This window comes from Mauremys reevesii, linkage group 3 (assembly GCF_016161935.1).
Source record: "Mauremys reevesii isolate NIE-2019 linkage group 3, ASM1616193v1, whole genome shotgun sequence".
In the NCBI taxonomy this organism is placed as follows: domain Eukaryota; kingdom Metazoa; phylum Chordata; order Testudines; family Geoemydidae; genus Mauremys; species Mauremys reevesii.
The window spans coordinates 110,643,401-110,663,047 of record NC_052625.1 but is presented as its reverse complement, the minus strand read 5'-3'; the positions used below and the strand labels follow the sequence as shown (position 1 = coordinate 110,663,047).

At 42.9% G+C, this 19,647-nt stretch overlaps 1 protein-coding gene and 1 pseudogene across 1 annotated transcript; both read right to left on the bottom strand.

The window, feature by feature from the left end:
- Positions 1-6,147: 6,147 nt before the first annotated feature.
- On the bottom strand, positions 6,148-8,333 carry LOC120401306 (trace amine-associated receptor 4-like). Its single transcript, XM_039531099.1, has 2 exons — positions 8,121-8,333; positions 6,148-7,790 (listed from the first exon to the last, which is right to left on the bottom strand). The coding sequence occupies exon 2, from the start codon at positions 7,735-7,737 to the stop codon at positions 6,694-6,696; it is 1,044 nt and encodes a 347-aa protein (XP_039387033.1). The 5' UTR covers positions 7,738-7,790; positions 8,121-8,333; the 3' UTR covers positions 6,148-6,693.
- A 5,080-nt stretch (positions 8,334-13,413) lies between these two features.
- LOC120401839 lies at positions 13,414-14,289 on the bottom strand (annotated as a pseudogene).
- Positions 14,290-19,647: the final 5,358 nt, after the last annotated feature.

Here is a 19,647-nt window from a genome sequence, read left to right as displayed (position 1 = left end):
CTGCAATAACAATGGGGATATTGGTTTCGCTGAGATCCGAGCGAGTCAGTAAGCTCCTCCATCTCCCCTTGAGACGTCCGAAAGCACACTCCACCACCATTCTGCACTTGCTCAGCTGGTAGTTAAAGAGCTCCTTGTCACTGTCCAGGGCGCCTGTATAGGGCTTCATGAGCCAGGGCATTAGCGGGTAGGCTGGGTCCCTGAGGATCATTGTAGGCATCTCCACATCCCCAACACTTATTTTGTGGTCCGGGAAGAAACTACCTTCCTGCAGGCATCTAAACAGACCAGAGTTCCTGAAAACACGCGTGTCATGAACCTTGCCCGGCCACCCGACGTAGATGTTGGTAAAACGTCCCCTATGGTCCACCAGTGCTTGCAGCACCATTGAAAAGTAGCCCTTTCGGTTAATATACTGGCTGGCCCGGTGGGCCGGTCCCAGGATAGGGATGTGAGTGCCATCTATGGCCCCACCGCAGTTTGGAAATCCCATCGCGGTGAAGCCATCTATGACGACCTGGACGTTTCCCAGGGTCACTACCTTTGAGAGCAGTAGGTCAACGATTGCGTGGGCTATTTGCATCACAGCAACCCCCACGGTAGATTTGCCCACGCCAAAGTGGTTCGCTACTGACCGGTAGCTGTCTGGCGTTGCAAGTTTCCAGAGGGCTAGGGCCACTCGCTTCTGCACAGTCAGGGCTGCTCGCATCCGGGTGTCCTGGTGCTTCAGGGCAGGGGCCAGCAAGTCACACAGTTCAAGGAAAGTGCCCTTACGCATCCTGAAGTTTCGCAGCCACTGTGATTCATCCCAGACCTGCAGCACTATGCGGTCCCACCAGTCCGTGCTTGTTTCCCGGGCCCAGAATCGCCGTCCCATAGCATGAACGTGACCCATTGCCACCATGATCTCTGCAGCGCGGGATCCCGTGCTTTGTGAGAGGTCTGTGCCACTCTGACACTTCATGTCCTCACCGCACTGCCGGAGCCTCCTCGCCCGATTTCTCAGCAGCTGACTGTGGAAGAGGTGGACGATAAGGTGCGAGGAGTTGACAACGGCCATAAGTGCAGCGATGATCGCAGCGGGCTCCATGCTCACAGTGCTGTGGCGTCCGCGCTGTCACTGACCAGAAAAGTGCGGTAACAGATTTCCCGCCAGCACTTTCAGGGAGAGAGGGCGGGAGTGACGGTTGAATGACGACAGTTACCCAAAACCACCCTCGACACATTTTTCCCCCAGCAGGCATTGGGGGCTCTACCCAGCATTCCAATGGGAAGCTGGGACTGCGGGAACTGTGGGATAGCTGCCCAGAATGCACCGCTTCCAATGTCGACGCTTGCCCCGTTAGTGTGGACTCACAAAGTCGAATTAGTGTCCTTAGTGTGGATACACAAATTCGAATTCATAAGGTCGAATCCACAAATTCGACCTAAGTTAAATCGAACTACTCTTGTAGTGTAGACATACCCTTAGTGTCCCCCTTCCAAGCTCTGACACCACAGAGCCTTGCCTGTGTCCCTGTTCCTGTTCCCATCCCCTGTTCCCATTCCTCCTTTAGCAAAACATGATCCCAATTCCCCCATCCCCAGTCCCTGTTCCTATTCCCCCCACCTTCCTGAGTGACTGCAGACTATATAGTAAAACCTGAATTTTGCTTAGCTACTCCTTAACCAATCATTTTACTGAAATGTAACTAACCAATCCTAACATATTGTAACATGGTTATTTAACCATTTATATTCCACCACCTTCATTGGTTTACACCCAACAAAATTAATTATACAGCAGACAGAAACAATCACAGAATCAGACAGAAACCATGCAAATAAACATACAAAACAATACAGAAGTGAGGATTTCAGAACTACATCTTTACAGGCATAAGGGTTTTCCAGCTGTGTCTATTGATAAGTGAGTTCTTGCCAGACAGGATGCTATTTTCTAGGCTCTTCTGTTTCTCTGGAGGTGATAGAAATATCAGGGCAGGATAGTATTCCTAATAGCCCAATAGCATCTTATTTCAATGTGACTAGTTTGGAATGTGAGGATGTGACCATATATTTCCCAGCTTATGGCTGCCTAACTACATCTTAGCTGAAGGCCTTAGCCTGTCACAATAAGAGAAGGCCATTACACAGACAGTGATCTTCGATTCTTTCTTTTATATCTCTATAACTAGCTAAGTGATAAGAATACACCTAAATTCTTAAAGTATAGGCCTTTGCAGACAGGCCTGAATATCTATATCCTAACAGAGGGATTCCATTGTCCAAAGCTGATCGTATGAGGATGACAAGATCTTGGCAGGGAGACATATCCATTAAGTTATGAGGCTTGAGGATGCGGGCGGTTTTAAGGTTCAAGTCATTTAGGCCAGCGTAATATTTGCCCTTCTGGGACAATGTGTCGGCCTTGTTTTTTTGAATCCTGAATGATGAGAGATTACAAAATCAAAATACAAAAGGAATAATGGCTACTAACATTGTCAATGATTGAGGGTCTTGGCAGATATTCAAAGTTCTTATGATTGGTTTATACCTGGCTGGGATACTGGGCCCCTTTCAGATGGTGGCACCACTCTTTGAAGGCCTTTTTAATTGCCAGGAGATTTTTGTCCAAATTTTCATAATTTTGCTCCACAGGTGTGAGTTTTCTGGAATAGAAGGCTCATGGATGTAGCCATTGTTGGGGACTGTGCCTTTTGGGATAACATTGCTTTGATCCCCAAGTTGGAAGCATCTGCTTCAATGATGAAGACTTGCATGGTATTGGGGTGGATCAATATGGGAACAGTGATAAATGTGAGTATTAACTGCTCAAGACCTGATGGGCCTTTATGGAGCAGGGCAGTGAGAGGAGTGATCCACTCCAAGAATTTCGGGATGAACCGGTGATAAATGTTCATGAACCCCAGGAAACATTATAGTTTATGAACATTCCATGGTACTGCCCACTAAAGACTGTCTTTATCTTATGTGGGTCCATCATGATACTAGTAGGAGACACGATGAACCCTAGGATTCTATGACATGGTGGCCTGCTTCATGGCACCCATACTCCACACATAGTCCAAGGCTTCCATCTTTCTTTTTAATAAAGAGGAGTGGTGCCTTGGAAGGCAAAGTGGACTTACGAATAAAGCCCTTGGATAGGTTCTCCTGAAGGTAGGTTCACAATACAGCTAGAAATGGCAAATATATGCTGAGTGGAACGTTTTCCCCAGTTGTAGTTTGATTGGGCAATTGTAGTCCCTGTGTAGGGGCAAGGTGTCTGTGGATTTTTGCTAAAGACATCTTTGTAGTCACTGTATTTGGACAGAACTTAAGTGCTGGCATCACCAGATGACTTTGCCAGGCCAGCTTCCCTGGCATGCAACTGCTGGGGAACTACTGCGCACTGCATATTTCCTGGGGTCAAGCAGTGCAGAGTTCTGAGAAAAATTCAACTTAGTTCACATCAGCTGATAAGGGGGTTGTGGCAGGTCAGCCATGAAATATCCATAATCAGAGGGAAATGTGGGGAATGGATGGCACCGAACTATAGAATCTCTCGATGCTCTTGGATATCAACCTCAAGAAGAACCATTTCCATGTCCACTGGCCCAGAGGATAAGAAGGACCTATCATGAACGTTTATCAGCAGTTCATCAAAGTCAGGAGTCAAGCCTGGGGTAGGGCATAAGCCATCGTCAGGGGTAGGGCATATGATCAGGGATTTGGAGTGAAGCAGGAAAGCAGGAACCAGGAACAGAAGGGGCTTAGGGATGAGGAGGGAAGGAACCAGGAACAGGCAGGAAGGAAGGGCTTAGGAGGAAGGCAGGGAAGCAGGGTCTGTAATAGGACCCAGCAAGTGAATCACTTAGTTGATTATACAAATTCCCGTGCCTCTGTCTGGTTAAGTAGTGCTTCCCAGCCAATCAGAAGGGCTAGACATCTCCCCTAGTTTAGGAGCATTACGAGTGGGACTTTTTGTGAGCTAGAGCTTGGCTGGCCCTCTTCTCAGCTGCTCTGATAAGCTGGTGGGTGGTGACCACAATCTATGTACTGGCTGGGGGCCCATGGGCCTGGTGTTGCAGCTCGCGATCCCTCACATTATCTATATATGATATTTCTAAAGTGTTTGTCACCATTGTATTTAGGTAGCAAATATAAAACCTATAGACAGGTCTTAAAAGACCAAAGCATCTTCAATTGTCCACTTCACCATTATACATTTGGGTTTTTTTTTCTTTCCTCCCATTTTATTTCTGTCTGTCTCTCTCTCTCTCTCTCTGCTTCCTCATCACCTACTGGCCATGTGACAGGAAACCATCTAATCAGTGAGAGAAGCTTTTCTCAAAAAAGGAGATGCGCATTATGTTCTGGAAAAGGTGAGACTTGGACTACACTTTCTGATATATATTTTTTATTTGCTTGAGCAAATAGAGGCATCTGATTTCGAATGCAGTCAATATGGCACATTTTGTGTCAGTTTTTCAAAGAGTGATTCAGCTGCTGCACCCACAAAAATGTGCACACACCTGCACAATACCTAACAGAACATTACACAGTTTTTGCAATATCATGCCCATGGATATGCCATCACCTGATCTATGTATGCAAATATCCACTTAATTGAGCAAATGGAGTGGGAGGTTTGTGAGTGCATTGCATCCATGGACATTTTTGCCTGCACTTTCAATACACCCTCTGTTGATAATTTAGTTGTGTATGTTTAAACAGTACAATTTTAAATAACAATCTGCAAGCAGAGAGCGGAGGAGGTAGCGGTCCACTCACAGGCTCCAACTCCACATCTATGGAAAAAAATTAGCAGGTGCTTAGCATCCACCTGCAGCCAGCGGCTCCCGCTCCCTCCAGCACTTCTCACTTGCTGGCGGCCTCACTGATCAACTCCTCTGCCTCCATCCCAGTGTTTCCCGCCCACTGTGATCAGCTGTTCCCCAGCACTGGGAGGGTGGGGGATGAGTGGGGATGGGGCGCGCTTGGGGGAGGGGCGGAAACAGTCAGGGTGGTGGTGGAGCAGGGGTGGAAAGAGGCAGGGTGGGGCTGGGGACTTGGGGGAAGAGGTGGAGGGAGGGAGGGCTTCAGGTGGTGGGAGGGAGCGAGGAAGTTGGTGCCTATGAGTGCACTGGCATTGCCTGTTAGCTTCCACATCAGCTATGGGTGCAACCAGCTAGACAAATACAACAGAAATCTGACCAGCAGAGGAAATACAAAAGATATGGGAGAGAGATTGTCATACAGCATTCTTTTTCTTTTGCAGGCAATTCTTGAGACTTAAGGCCTTATTGTATAATAATAAAGTACTCATTATGTCAGTTATTTAGGAGCCAGAAACAGCTTTAGTCAAAAAGCTCTTAAGAAGAGTCACACTAATTATGGGTGTTTAAGATCATGAAAACTCTGCAAAAAGATGTTTGTTAATGAGAGACCCATTATATCCTCTCCCCAGAGTTCACTCATTCTCTTTGCTGTTTTACTGCATTTTGCTGCTGAGGGAACGTGAATCTCACATGGGAACCCTCAAAGAAAAACAGCTTCCATAGGTCTATCCCCTGAGCGCTGTCTGATGTCTTGCGCAGTGTTCAAGGTTTTTTAAAACATTGTTTAAGCATCTGTCAAATCACACTCCCTATATAAACTAAACACTGAAATTATTTTAAAAAGTCACTTTGAATCTGGGAAAAAAAGAAGATGCTAACATGTTGTGCAGCATGGCACATTAAAGGCAAAATGGTAGACTTCCTGAATAACAAAGACTAAAAGACCAGATTCTCCAGTCTGCTTAGTCCTCCATAAGTGTAAGCAGGACAAAGTGGCCTTAAAGCCTTTGGAAGTGGCCAGCCTAGAGTTCCCTTTAAACAAGGAAATTTTGCATTGGCATAAAGTTGGCAAGGGTAGCACAGCTGCCTCCTGTACCAACTGCTCCCACACCACAGTGCCCGGCCTAAGGAGAGGGAGGATGCAGTGCGGGTGGGACAGTGATCCATTATGTCCAATCTTCCAGTGGCTTAATATCACTGTACAGAAAAAACTTGCATTGGAGATGGGCAACTTCAGATTGGGGAGCTACAGCCAACTCCCTGTGGGTCTTATCTCTAATGAAGCCCTACATGTCTAAGTATAGAAAGACCAGTAAAACCAGCCTCACTGCATTCCTTCCCAGCTCCCCAGTGTCAGGGGCCATGTCGGGGGCAGCAGGGAAAAAAAGGGGATGTTCTGGAGAGGAGTTATACAGAAGCCTTGCCATGTGCGGAGCTGACAACAGGAACACTGGTCACCAGCTTCTGGGGGCTGACAGTGGGGCTATCAGCAGCCCGAGGCTCCCACTGTCAGCCCCCAGTGGCTGATAAAATTGCAGGGGAAGCCTAATATTGCAGGATCTGCAATTTCCGCAATATCGCAAATTAAGTAGGGCCTTAAATACCAGATATTTTATCTGTTTTTTATTTATTCCCAGTTTTTAAATTTTATCTTATCATTGTTGTCCCCATGGCCGTAGTTCACCATTCCTGTGCCAGTGGGAGCTGCGGGAAGCTGCAGCCAGCACATCCCTGTTTCTCCAAAAAGCATGTGCAGATTTTTGTAAATGTTGTCAATATAGGGCCCTATGTGACCTATTCTAAAAGATCTTCAGAAATAGCATATGCATCTATTAATGTTAATCCATTCATAAAAGCCCTACCTGGCTAACTAAGTATTTGAGGGAAATAAAGTAAGAGTAGAGGAATCTGGTCTGAAGATTGTACCAGTCACAATCATTTTAAATGCTTTGCGAAACCAAGAATAAAATAAACCATAAATGATTGGATTACAAGTAGAATTGAAGTATGCCAGCCAGAGGAAGGCATTGTACAAATCTTCAGGTGTTGAGAAGTTAATAAAAGCATCAGCTATCGTAAGACTAAAGAAAGGCAGCCAACAAAAAACAAACACCCCCATAACTATACTTAAAGTTTTAGTTGCTTTGTTCTCTTTTTTTGTGGAGATGTTGTTTTTCATTGCAGAGACACATTTTATTGCACTGGGGATTTTAGCAATTTGTCTTGAATGCTTTCTTGCCACTGTAAATATGTGGACATAGATACCCACCATCACTGTGCCTGGGAGAAAGAAGGCTATAAGAGAAGCTATCACTCCCCAGAGCTTCTTAAGTATGAAGGCACAGAAACCATAGCAGTCAATGGAAGTCACATATTCTTCAGTGCCAACAATATTCAACTCTGGGAAAACTAGGCCAAAAGCCAATAAGAATGGGACAGACCAGCTAATTAATAAAAATAGTACTATCACAGGGATAGTTATTTTGGTGACATAATGCAGTGGGTCACAAACTGCATAGTAACGGTCAACAGAGATAAAACACAGATGGAAAATAGAGGTGGTACAGAGCATTATATCACAAAAAGTATGGATTTTGCAGAAGAGGTCTCCAAAATACCAGCATGAGTCTATAGACTTGATCATACTGTAGGGCATAACCATGAAACTAAGCAAAAAGTCAGTAGTTGCCATGGAGCAGATCAGGAAGTTGGTTGGAGAGTGAAGCTGTTTGAAATGAGCGATGGAAATGATCACAAGCATATTTCCACCCATTGTGAGCATTATTGCTCCCACCATGAAAATGTACATAGCCCAAAGACTTATTGTAGACCTTACATTTCTAGGACATGAATTGTTAACAGAGTCAAAGCAATACTGCACATTCTGTGGACTCCAGAGGTTGGATGAATTCATGATCTGAGATCAACGACAGTAACTTTTTCAAAAGTATTACAATACAGCCAGTCCTGGGGAAAAAGAAAAAATAAACAAAGTGACATTAACAGTAGCAACATCTGCAGACCTGTGTTTCAGATTAGTTGATTAACACCTAACATTAAAAATAATGGGCCTTATTCTACTCTCAGTTTCAAGAACATCAAATCAGAATGATTCCCATTTACTTTAGAGGAGTTATTCTAGACTTACACCAGTATAAGAGATAGCAGAATTTGGCCCAATGCTAACAAAAAAAGGAATGGGCTGAATCATTTCCTAAATCATTTTGAATCTTAAGGTGCTCAAAAACATTTAGTAATATTGAATATTTTTGCTATGGTGTAAACGGGTCGACTCACCCCTGCGGCGCCTCCCGCTGGTTGCTCTGCGAAGTTAGCTCAGTCCAGCCCTGAGCGCCCTCTGCAGGGTGGTTATCCACCTGTTCGTAGGCCCCCCCGTGTCCCTCCCTGGACCCGGTGCCCTTCTACATGGGGTGCTGCCCCCTAGCAGTAACCCCTTTCTCTCGGTCTCCCCTCCTTAGGGAACCCTCACCCTCTATCCCTACCTTGCCTCAGTTTTCGGCTACTGCCAGTCATTGTCTAGCCCCACACTCTGGGGCAGACTGCAGTCTCAGCCAACTCATCACAGGCAAAGTTGGGTTTGGACCTGCTGCCTTGGCCTACCCCTAGGTTGCCCTCTGCAACCCCCAGTACCTATTGGCCCACTGCTAGGTCGCAGCCTGGGGCTTTTTAGGCTGGAGCTCCCCAGCTCCTCAGCCTTCCCCAGCCCTGCTGCACTCAGGTATCTAGTCTCAAGCTCCTAAGCAGCCGGGCCCATCTCTCTCTCTCGAGAGAGAGAGAGAGACCCGGCTGCGTAGGAGCTTGAGACGGGAGGGAGGGAGGGAGGGAGAGGGGGGGAGAGAGAGAGAGACTGACTGACTGTCTGGCTTCTGGCTTCCCTGCGTTCTTATAAGGCCCTGTTCCTCAGTTTGGGGCGTGGCCCCCAGCTGCAGCCACTTCCCCAATCAGCCTAGCCTGAAGGCTGTCTTCTCAAGCCCTGCCAGGCCACTTTTTAAACCCCTTCTGGCAGGAGCAGGGTCCACCCTGCTACATATGGATTATACATTCAACACTATTAGCGCTATGATGATAGGTTTGCAAAATGAAAGCCTCAAACACATGACACTCATAAGATTTCCACAGCTCTATCCATCACCTCATAGATCTTTGTTCCTGAAGGTACTGACCATACTTTCAGGAGAGACATTACAGCATCAGAAAACCCAAACTTGTTGATGCTATAAAGATTTTAACATGCAACACTTTGTGGACCTGGCCACACTGCAAGGTAAAAGAGTGACAAAAACTCAGAGCTCTTCTTCTTTTTAGCATGCTTGCCAATAGGTTACCAAGTGTATACTTGCAGACAAGTTTCTCTTTGTAATATTAATCCACTGAGGTGCATACCCTCAACACATACTTGGCTAGGATTAAGAGAAATATAATAGCATCGTGCTGAGGAGTCATTGAGGTTTGCTAAACAATCTGTGCCTCAAAGCATTAAAGTTTTGAAAAACAGGTTAAACAACACCCAGTTTAGTGAACTGTATTAATCCTTTATTATGGATAATTGTTATTTAAGACTCTGTTTTTATTTAACCAGTATTTAATATTACAAATATACATGTGTAAGAAGAGGGAAAAAAAACATATATGTCACTTTTCAGTCTGCGCACTCTAATCTACATGCTACTCCTTACGCCAGCAAACTGCTACACAATTCCTTGTGTATACAGCAGAATCTCAGTTAATAAACACCTCAGGAACAGAGGTTGTTCATAACTCTGAAATGTTCGTATCTCAGAACAAAACATTATGATTGTTCTTTCAAAAGTTTACAAATGAATATTGACTTAATACATATTTGAAACTTTACTATGCAGAAGAAAATTGCTGCTTTTAACCTTCTTATTTTAAATGAAACAAGCACAGAAACAGTTTCCTTACCTTGTCAAATCCCTATTTTAAAACTTTCTCTTTATTTTTTTTGAGTTCACATTTAACATAGTACTGTACTGTATATTATTTGCTTTTTTCCCCTCTCTACTACCAAATTGCATACTTATGGTTGGAAATGAGGTGTGTACTTGACTGGTCAGTTCTTAACTGGTGTTCATAAGTCTGAGGTTCTATTCTAATAGAATAAAAGTGATGGAGTTTGGCCTGAAAAGTTACATCCTATATGCGAATGTGTGCATGCATACGAACATATACATAAATGTATACACATGCTATGTATATGTTGTTAGAGTTTGGGAGTTTAATTAACATTATTTCACAGTAGTAAACTAAGGAATTGTGTTCCTCCAGTAATGCCAACAAGAGTTTCTGCAATATCATGAACCACAAGACTCAAGTTTTGGGGTTTCTCATGCTACAAGGTCCCCAAATTTAATTAGATACTTAGATTCTGTACACATCAGGGACTCGTTCTTCAATAGAATACAGATTTTAATCAAATCAACTACCCACCTCCGCAAGCCCCATTTCTTCCTCCTTTCAATTCTATAGGTCCATATCCCTTCTCGGGTGTTAGCTATCCCCCCTATTTGTCCCTCACCTATTCCTGTGGTTTCTTTCTTTCTTTCTCCCAGCTTGTCAGGTTCATATAAAGCTATTTCTGGACCAAAGAGCACATGAAAGCTTTCTGGCATACTTTTCTAATATCCATTTGAAACGCCATTGTATGATAAGAATATGAATATTTGCCATTACAAACATATTAGAGGTTTACAACGGGTATGCCAGGCTGATATAAAAATGTAGAGCCATTATATTAGGGTACTTTATCTTTTATAAATAATCCTCTAATATGAATGCACCCAAAAGCCAATTATGCTGTGTTTATGCTTAACTTTGTGTAGTCTTTCTTCTCTCTATTTTTTACACCAAAGATTTAGAAAATATCAGACTTATTTTCAGCTATATCCTTATCCCCTTAAATTAATTGAGAGTTTCAACACTGATTTTGATGGAAGCAATATTGGACCTTATGTCTAATAAATTTTATTCCCAAAAACATATAAGCATGTATATAACTTTACTCCTGCAAGTAGCACCACTGAAATTAATAGGTCTACCCAGAAGTGAATAAGAGTATTTGCAGGAAAGGATCCTATATACGTATATTATACCATATTGTCGTGCTTTAGTACTTTGAAATGATATATGACATTAACATGCATAAGAAATATCATAGTGTGTGTGCTCAGTAAGAGACTGCAATCTCATGGTAAACAACATTTCTAACCCAGCCCTGCAGTCTTCACACTGGTAATCATCAGCTCATTAATACCATTTATTGATGTTTTTATCTGTCATTGACATAGCATAAATTCTTGAAGATGATCCAGCTGTCTTTCTCTAGTCAGTTTCTAAATGATCTTGCCAAACTTTTTCAGATTCAATTGATTTCTTTATTCTACATAGTGGTTCAAATTATTTTTATCATACAGAGACAAACATGTCCTCTGAAAGAATCATTAGAAAACTCTGTCATACAGTCATTCCACTATTGAGACTGGAAAATCAAAACAAATTGCAATTCTTCTAGTACTTTACAAAATGCAGCTGAGTATATCATTACATTGGAGTAGAAGTTGTTTTACCTGATCTCTCTCTGTATTTCATCTCTTCACTGAAAACATTTTTGGCTGTGATTTTTGTTTTGTTTTTAGTCTTTAATTTCAGATAGAAAATCTTCTGATTCAAACAATTAATAGTTTTACAGCTTACCTGTAAAGTGTGTATACATCTGATTTTTCTTATTAAATTTCAAAGCTCATTTGCTTATTTTTTTTCTCCATATGACTCCTTTGTGGCAATGCTCAATAAAAATGGATTTGGTTTTTTTCCTCTTTTCTTAGATTAACTGGGTTGCTGCTAGTATATATACAGCACAGAAGACCTGGAGCTGTCTCTGAGGAGTTCACAAGTCTCCAATCATGTATTTGCTTTGGAAGAGTTACAGAGATTTACTGTAGAGAGTTAAATCTCTGTAACTCTTCATTCTGCTGCTGCAGCAGAAAAAAATTATGCACAAACATCCAAATGAGGATATTATTTGATTTGGTTTACAGCCATCTCGGAAATGGGAGGATGAACTTTACCTCTACTTCAATATGTTAAATATAAAGACATGGAAGGTCTTTTACCTTAGAAAGTTTCTAGGATGGGGGCTGTCATTTACTCTGCTGAGTAGGGCTGTTGAAAATGTTCTGTCAAAACTTTTTTTCATTGGAAAACTGGGTTTTTGGCTAAACACACACACACACACACACACACACACACACACACATATATTGCAATAAGTGTCTGTTTTCAATGGAAATTTCCAATTTCTCATCCAAAAACTGAATGGGCACAAACCAAAATATTTCATCCCAAACCCAAAATATTTCAGTTCTGAAATTCTGCCACAGGGTCTCATGGGAATTGTAATTAGAGTGCCTGACACTCCAGTTCTCCTCTCTCCACACTCCATTCCAATTTCCACCGCCAGACTTCATCTCTCATAATGCACCATGGCCATGGAACTCTCATGCTATATAAACTCCACTCAGCCAGAGGGGAGACTGTGGTACACACATCACAGAAGATGTAGTCTAACGAGGGAGCGCAGCCTATAGAGGAGAATGGGGCCTGAGGCACTTGAACTAGAGCGCCCAGGAGGCATTAAAGTAGCAAAGAACCCAAACATCTTTCAACCAAAATGAATGATTTTTCATTTTCATTGATATTTTCCATGGGGGTAAACCCTTATTGTCTAGTGTTGATGGGACCCTAACCTGTCTGAGAGGTCTCTATGTTCTATTGCAATATAGATGTTAAATTATAATAATTAAGTCTCAATTAATTATTAAAAAAAATTCTGCAGACTTAAAATTTTTACCAGTTTTCATATCAACAATGTGTTTATATACAACTAAATAAACAATTGAAAACAAGTAGAAAAAATACTTAAGTCATTACTTAGTTGCTCATTTATTTTTGTAAAAGAGATTTTACTATATTTAACAGATTTTTAGAAAAATTTCTGGTAAGTACATTCAGAGCAGTCTACTGATAATATTAGAGCTTTAAAAGTTTACCAACTCTATAAAACAAAAGGTTTTTACAATTTAGATGCAGTTATGATTGTTCTGGAAGGTAAATGACAAGGCTGTATTGTCAAGTTAGGGGTCTGTCAGATCTAACTGCTTTGAGAAAAATGAAGATTGAGTTGAATAATGACAGCTAACTGAATGTTCCAGTAACCATTATGAGAACTGTTTTGATGATTTGTAGTTCAATATTTCCTAGACTTTTTCTGTTGTTGTCTTTCAGGATTTTGGCTCAGATTTTCAAAGATGCCTAAATAAAATTAGATGAATTGGGCATCCCAACACTGTAGGTTGCTTTGAAAACCTCACCCTTTCATTGGGCAGAAATAATCTGTGTCAGTAACATTTCCCAGAGTTTTTATTTCTTATCGTTGTCTCAGTATTTCTTCTAATTTCTTACCACTTTAATACAAAAAGAAAGGGTCTCCTCCTGGGAGCCATGTTTATGGTTGTGAGCTATGTTCGCATACAGTGCTAGCTAAAAGCTCTGGTCATTCCTGGTACAAGTCTGCGGTAGATGTCTTAGAACCAAAGATATTGAGAGTTAAAACTAGTTTCACTGCCTTCCTGAACCAGCAGTAGCACATACAACAAGGGACTGCAAACTGAATTAAAGTAAGCAAACCAGATAAGAACTGGTGGGGTAATGAAATCTAGAATACAGTCCAGCATGGTGTCTATAGTAAAGGGCAACCTGCACAGGAGGTATATTCCTACAGCTGTACCAAGTGTTTTAGCTGCCTTTCTTTCCCTCTTTGATGCTCCTAAGTGTAGCCTAGATCCAGCACTCTTGTTCATGCGACTTATCTGTCTAGCTTGGCTGTTTGCCACAATAAATATTTTCACATACAAAGTTATCATTATGAGGCAGGGGAAGAAGAAGAGAATTTGTTGAACAGCAGCCGACATCTACCAACACAGGGTATGTCTTGTAATGGCCCAAGCCTTCCTCAGTTGCATTGGTATAGAGCAAGAAAAAAGTATAAACCATGGGGAACCTCCATCCTATCACTATATAAACACAAGCCAATCTTATGGTAAATTTAGTGGGGTAGAGCAAAGGATCACAGATAGCATAGTGACGATCAATGGAAATATAGAGGTCAAACAAAAGACAGTGTCCAGAAAGGTATGCAGCCTACAAAAGTCATCTCCAAAATACCAGCAGCTCTGTTAACCCCAGGAGGAGATCTGCAATGGCCTGGGAGTGTAGTAAGAAGTTGGTAGGGTTTTGAAGTGGGAGACTGCAATCACCACCATCAGATTCCCCATGTAGATGGCCAGCTGGACGCGAAAGGGGTGAAGCGTTCATAGCACAATGGAGTGGACACCACTTCATTAGCACCGAGCTTCTGGACAGAGCTCATTTCTTCCTTATCAGCTGGCAACACCTTCTCCAGCTCTTCCACACTCCCAATAAACGACTCTGCTTTCAACAGGGATGTGACACTCTCCACCTCATATTCACCAATGTAATATGATTATGATATAATTATGTGGCATCTTGTACTAAGTATGCCTTATAAGGTATCACTCTAAAATTCTTGATCCGTTGAACATTAACAACCTGTTGGATTGTATGTTTTATCATTGTATGTGAAGTTTTAAAGTTTTGCTCTGTATTTGTCACTGAAAGATGTTGTGAAGTTTAAAACACCCTCAGCTAGCCTTTGAGGTACAACAATGAAGAAGCTAGACAGTGCTAATGGTCCATCAGGAAAGGCCGGGGGCCCATGGAAAAGGTTTATCTCACCTGGGAGCATTTCAGCCAGCCTATGAGTAATGGCTGTTATGACTCAGCATGATATGCAAGGGCATGTGACCAGACCACATGACACTAAACTCCAGTTTGGTACTCGTATTTTTCCACAAACTGCCTGGGAAATTAGCTCAAAACAAAGGGTTCCCACCATATGGAGAGACTATATAACATTGAGAGTGACATCATGATTTGTCTTCATTCTCCCCACAACTTAACACCTGAAAGAACCTCTGGAAGACAAAGGACTTGGAATGGGGGAGGGGAACCCACACTGCACAGCAATTGCAGCCTGTGCCTTAAGAATCTGCAAGCCTGCTTGTATCATCCGTCAGGGTGAAATATTGCTAATTCAAACCACAGTTGCCAACTTTCACGTGGTAAATAAGCACCCGACTTTCACAATAAACCAAAAATCAAGCTAAACCCATTTCAAAACAAGCCAATCCCTAAGAACCCCAACACTCTATGTGACTAGATCCCCCTTGCATGCAAACTGGGACTGTTCTGGGCCCGCTGTGCATCCCTGACTCTCTTCCCACTTTGCCCTTGCTAACCCCGCCATGCCCCTGCTTGCTGGGAGCCGATCAAAAAAGAGAAGCAACAAGCAACAAGCCAAAAACTAGCCAACAAGCAACTCACACACCAATGAAGCCAAAAACAAGCCAAATATCTGTTGTTTTTTTTCCACAGGTTTGGCATGTCTGATTCAAATCCTATCTACTACATTAGGCTTAGTTTGTGGCTTTGTTTTTTTGGTAGGTAATCTGCTTTGATCTGTTTGCTAACACTTACAATCACTTAAAATCTATCTTTCTGTAGTTAAAATAAAGGATCTACCCATTAGTAGATCCTCCCCTCAGGGATGTCTCTGTCTGAACCACATGCTCCTCCACACCTGTTGGCTTTCCCACAACCTTTAGTTTAAAAACTGCTATACGACCTTTTTAAATTTAAGTGCCAGCAATCTGGTTCCATTTTGGTTTAGGTGGAGCCCATCCTTCCTGTATAGGATCCCCCTTTCCCAAAAGTTTCCTCAGTTCCTAATAAATCTAAACCCCTCCTCCCTACACCATCGTCTCATCCAAGCATTGAGACCGTGCAGTTCTGCCTATCTAACTGGCCCTGCGCATGGAACTGGAAGCATTTCAGAGAATGCTACCATGAAGATCCTAGACTTTAATCTCTTACCTAGCAGCCTACATTTGGCCTCCAGGACCTCTCTCCTATCCTTCCCTATGTCATTGATACCTATATGTACCATGACCACCGGCTCCTCCCCAGCACTACACATAATCCTATCTAGATGTCTCAAGAGATCTGCAACCTTCGCACCAGGCAGGCAAGTCACCATGTGGTTCTCCCGGTCATCACAAACCCAGCTATCTATGTTTCTAATGCTCGAATCGCCCATTACTAATACCTGCCTCTTCCTAATAACTGGAGTTCACTCCCCCAGAGAGGTATCCTCGGTGCGAGACGATACCACAACATCATCTGGAAGGAGGGCCGCAACTATGGGATTGTTTCCTCTGCTCCAGTTGGATGTTCTCCTTCCATGAGGCTTTCATCCTCCTCAACAGCACAGAGGCTGTCAGACCAGAGGTGGGACCATTCAACTGTGTCCCTGAAAGTCCCATCTATATACCTCTCTCTCTCTCCCTTAGTTCCTTCAGCTCAGCTACCCTAGTCTCCAAAGCCTGTATACGGTCTCTGAGAGCCAGGAGCTCCTTGCACCGAATGCACACATACGCCACCCGCCCATAGGGCAGGTAATCATACATGCTGCATTGGGGGCAATAAACTGGGTGGCCCTCACTCTGTTGTTGGACTTCTGCCTGCATTCTCTTTTTACTCCCGCAGTTGCTCCTTTGTTGTTATTGTAATCAATGCCTTAAATAATCCAGATGGAGAGATGAGTCCTTCAGATGAATAATATGCCTGAGGGAATACACAAAGCATTATTTGTACAATAGAACATCACTTATTTTAAAGAACAATGAGTCTTAGAAACACACATGCTCACTTGCCCATAAAATCTATAGACCTCTTTAAGAGGATGCCAGAGCCAAAAAAAAAAAAAAAAAAAAAACAGATGGGAAAAGAGGTGCGGAGGTATCACAGAGAGATTGCTATAGCAAAGGTGAGAGGCACATCTTTGTTGTGGATCTTTAAGAGGGGATTACAGTTGTTTCTAAACTGATATACCCATTCCAATGCAGAAACCAAAAAGTAATGATAGGTCATCTACCCTAAGGAGAGAAAAAGTTCCAAAAAGCCTTCTTCATAAAGACTTTAAGGCTAAGGCCTTGGACAATTTTTCCAATGGCATTTAAAGTTTTCCAGTTGTGTTTTTGCAACATTATGAAAGTGTCTGTTCTGTATAAAAAATTCACTGAAAAAAATGGAGTCGGAGTCAGGAGTCAAGCCAGGAGTCGAAGCTGGAGTTAGTGTCAGGAGTAAGATGTAGAAGCAGGGATGTGGAGTGAGGCAGATGGGAGAGTGGGATAAGGGGGACAGGCAGGAAGCTGGGGTTTAGGAATAAGGAAGTAGACAGAGTCTATAGTATCAGTCATCCAGGAATTCACCTGCTTACTCAGACAACTTCCTGTGCCTCTTTATGGTTCAAGTAGTGCAAACCAGCCAATCAGTGGGACAGGATGACTCCACTAATCATGAGCTTTGTGGACAAGGCCTTTGTGAGCTAGAGCTTGGCTGGACCTCCTCTCCACTGGTTCAACTGAGCGGCTTGGGGGCGGGGGGCACAATCTGAGCCCTGGTGTTCGAGGCTTGTAATCTCTTACATCACCCCCTCCTCTTCATATACGTGGGCAATGGTTTGGGTTTTCCATGTGGAGGGTGTGATGGTGGTTGGGAGTAGTGAGGGAATGTGGGACTTCAGGAGTGCTATATGGAAAACTGGGTGTATATGGAGAGAATGAAGTAATTCATGTTCAAAGATAATTGGGTTAATTTGCCAGGAAACTTGATAGTTGCCAAGGAACTCATAGCCCAATTTATGAAACGGCCTGTTCTTGTGTAGGTTTTTCATCAAGTGCCATACCTTCTGGCTTACCAAGAGGGAGGGCGTCTTCTATCGTTGATAATCCACACATTGTTTGTAGCTGTTCTTGGCATTCCCCAGGGGAACTTTTAGGTTATCTTGGGTCTGACATGTTTGTTGTGTCAAATCCAGGGCTGCTGGGTTGTGGGAAGGTGTGGGTTGCTCTGGGTGGGGGAAAAAGTTTGGGGGAAAAAAGTTCTTGTCTCATAGTAGTCTGTTCTACTTTGTACACAAACTTTATATACAAACCATTGTACACAAACTCTGCCTGATGTTACCTATGAGCTCTGTGTTCTTGGGGAACCAGAGTGCAGCGTCCAGCCTGTCTGACTCACAAAAGACTCCCCCTGCCCCAGCCTCTGCTTGAGCAAAGCCAATCAGAAGAAAGACTTACAAAAAGCAATGAAAAGGCGGTGAAAGATACACCTAAACCCCTCCAAACAAGGGTGACAGGATTAAGGAAACTCCCCTAGCCTCATTTGCATTGAAGCTGGGACAGGGAGGCATCTCTATTAGCATACAGACTGGACAGCAAGAACTGCATGGAACTCTGGGACCAGAAAAGCAGGGAAGCACTGCATGATGGGGGGGTCTCTGCTCCAGATGTTAATGAACCCGCCTGCACACACCCAGCTCAGTGGTTATCAGACCAATTCTAGTAATAAATCCTTTATTGGTATCCAAAATACTGAAGCTGCCTAACTGCATTGTGAGTTTCCTTGAAGGAACACCGCCCATAGCCAGGAATGAGCAGTTCCTATTGTCTAGCCTGAACAAAACAACTTTGATATATGCCTTTGAGCCATTTGTTTACCCATAAACAAATCTAGTGTTCTCCCTTGAACCATTGTTCTTTCCCTACAAAACCCCCTACCCACGCTCAAGTAAGTGCTCTGATGCCTGGATCCAAAATCTGCTTCAGTTCCATTTGGACTTTATCTTTTCCTGACTGATCACACAGTTTTTGTGATATGCCCGTGGATATGCCATCACCTGATCTATGTATGCAAATACCCACTTAATTGAGCAAATGGGGATGAGGGGTTGCGAGTGCATTGCATCCATGGGCATTTTTCCTGCACTTTCAATACGCCCTCTGCTGATGATTTAGTCATGTAGTTTAAATAGTACAATGTCAAAAAACAATCTCCAAACAAGGAGTGGAGGAGCTAGCAGGGCACTCGCATTGCTTGTTCGCTGCCACATCAGCTGTGGATGCAACCAGCTGGACGAACACTGCAGAAATCTGACCAGCAGAGGAAATACAAAAGATATGGGAGAGAGATTGTCTTGCTGAGTTCTCTCTTTTTTTTTCCAGGCAATTCCTGGGACTTGCGGCCTTTGTATAATAACAAATTACTCATTCTGCCAATTATTTGGGAGCCAGAATGTAACAAAGAGTTCTATGTGAAACAGCTTTAGTTGAAAAGTTCTCTTAAGAAGAGTCACATTAATGATGGGCATTTAAGATTATGAATACTCTGCAAAAAGACTGTTAATGAGACATCCCTTATAGCCTCTCACTGATTCCCTTTGCTGTTTTGCTGCTGTTTGCTGCTGAGAGAACATGAATCTCACATGGGAACTCTCAAATAAAAACAGCTTCCATAGGTCTCTCCCCTGAGCTTTGTCTGATGTCCTGCTCTGTGTTCAGGGTTTTTATAACATTGTTTAAGCACCTGTCAAATCACACTCCATATTAAAACTAAACACTGAATTTATGTTAAAAAGTCACTTTGAATCTGGGAAAAAAGAAGCCACAACCATGCTGTGTGGCATGGCACATTAAGGGCAAAATGGTAGAGTTCCTGAATAACAAGGACTCAAAGACCAGGGTCTCCAGTCTGCTTTGTCCTCCAGAAGCGTAAGCAGGACAAAGTGGCGTTAAAGCCTTTGGAGGTG

What these genes read in the sequence shown, in the direction of transcription:
- LOC120401306 (XM_039531099.1), bottom strand. Translation starts at nt 7,737, where the DNA reads ATGAATTCATCCAACCTCTGGAGTCCACAGAATGTGCAGTATTGCTTT.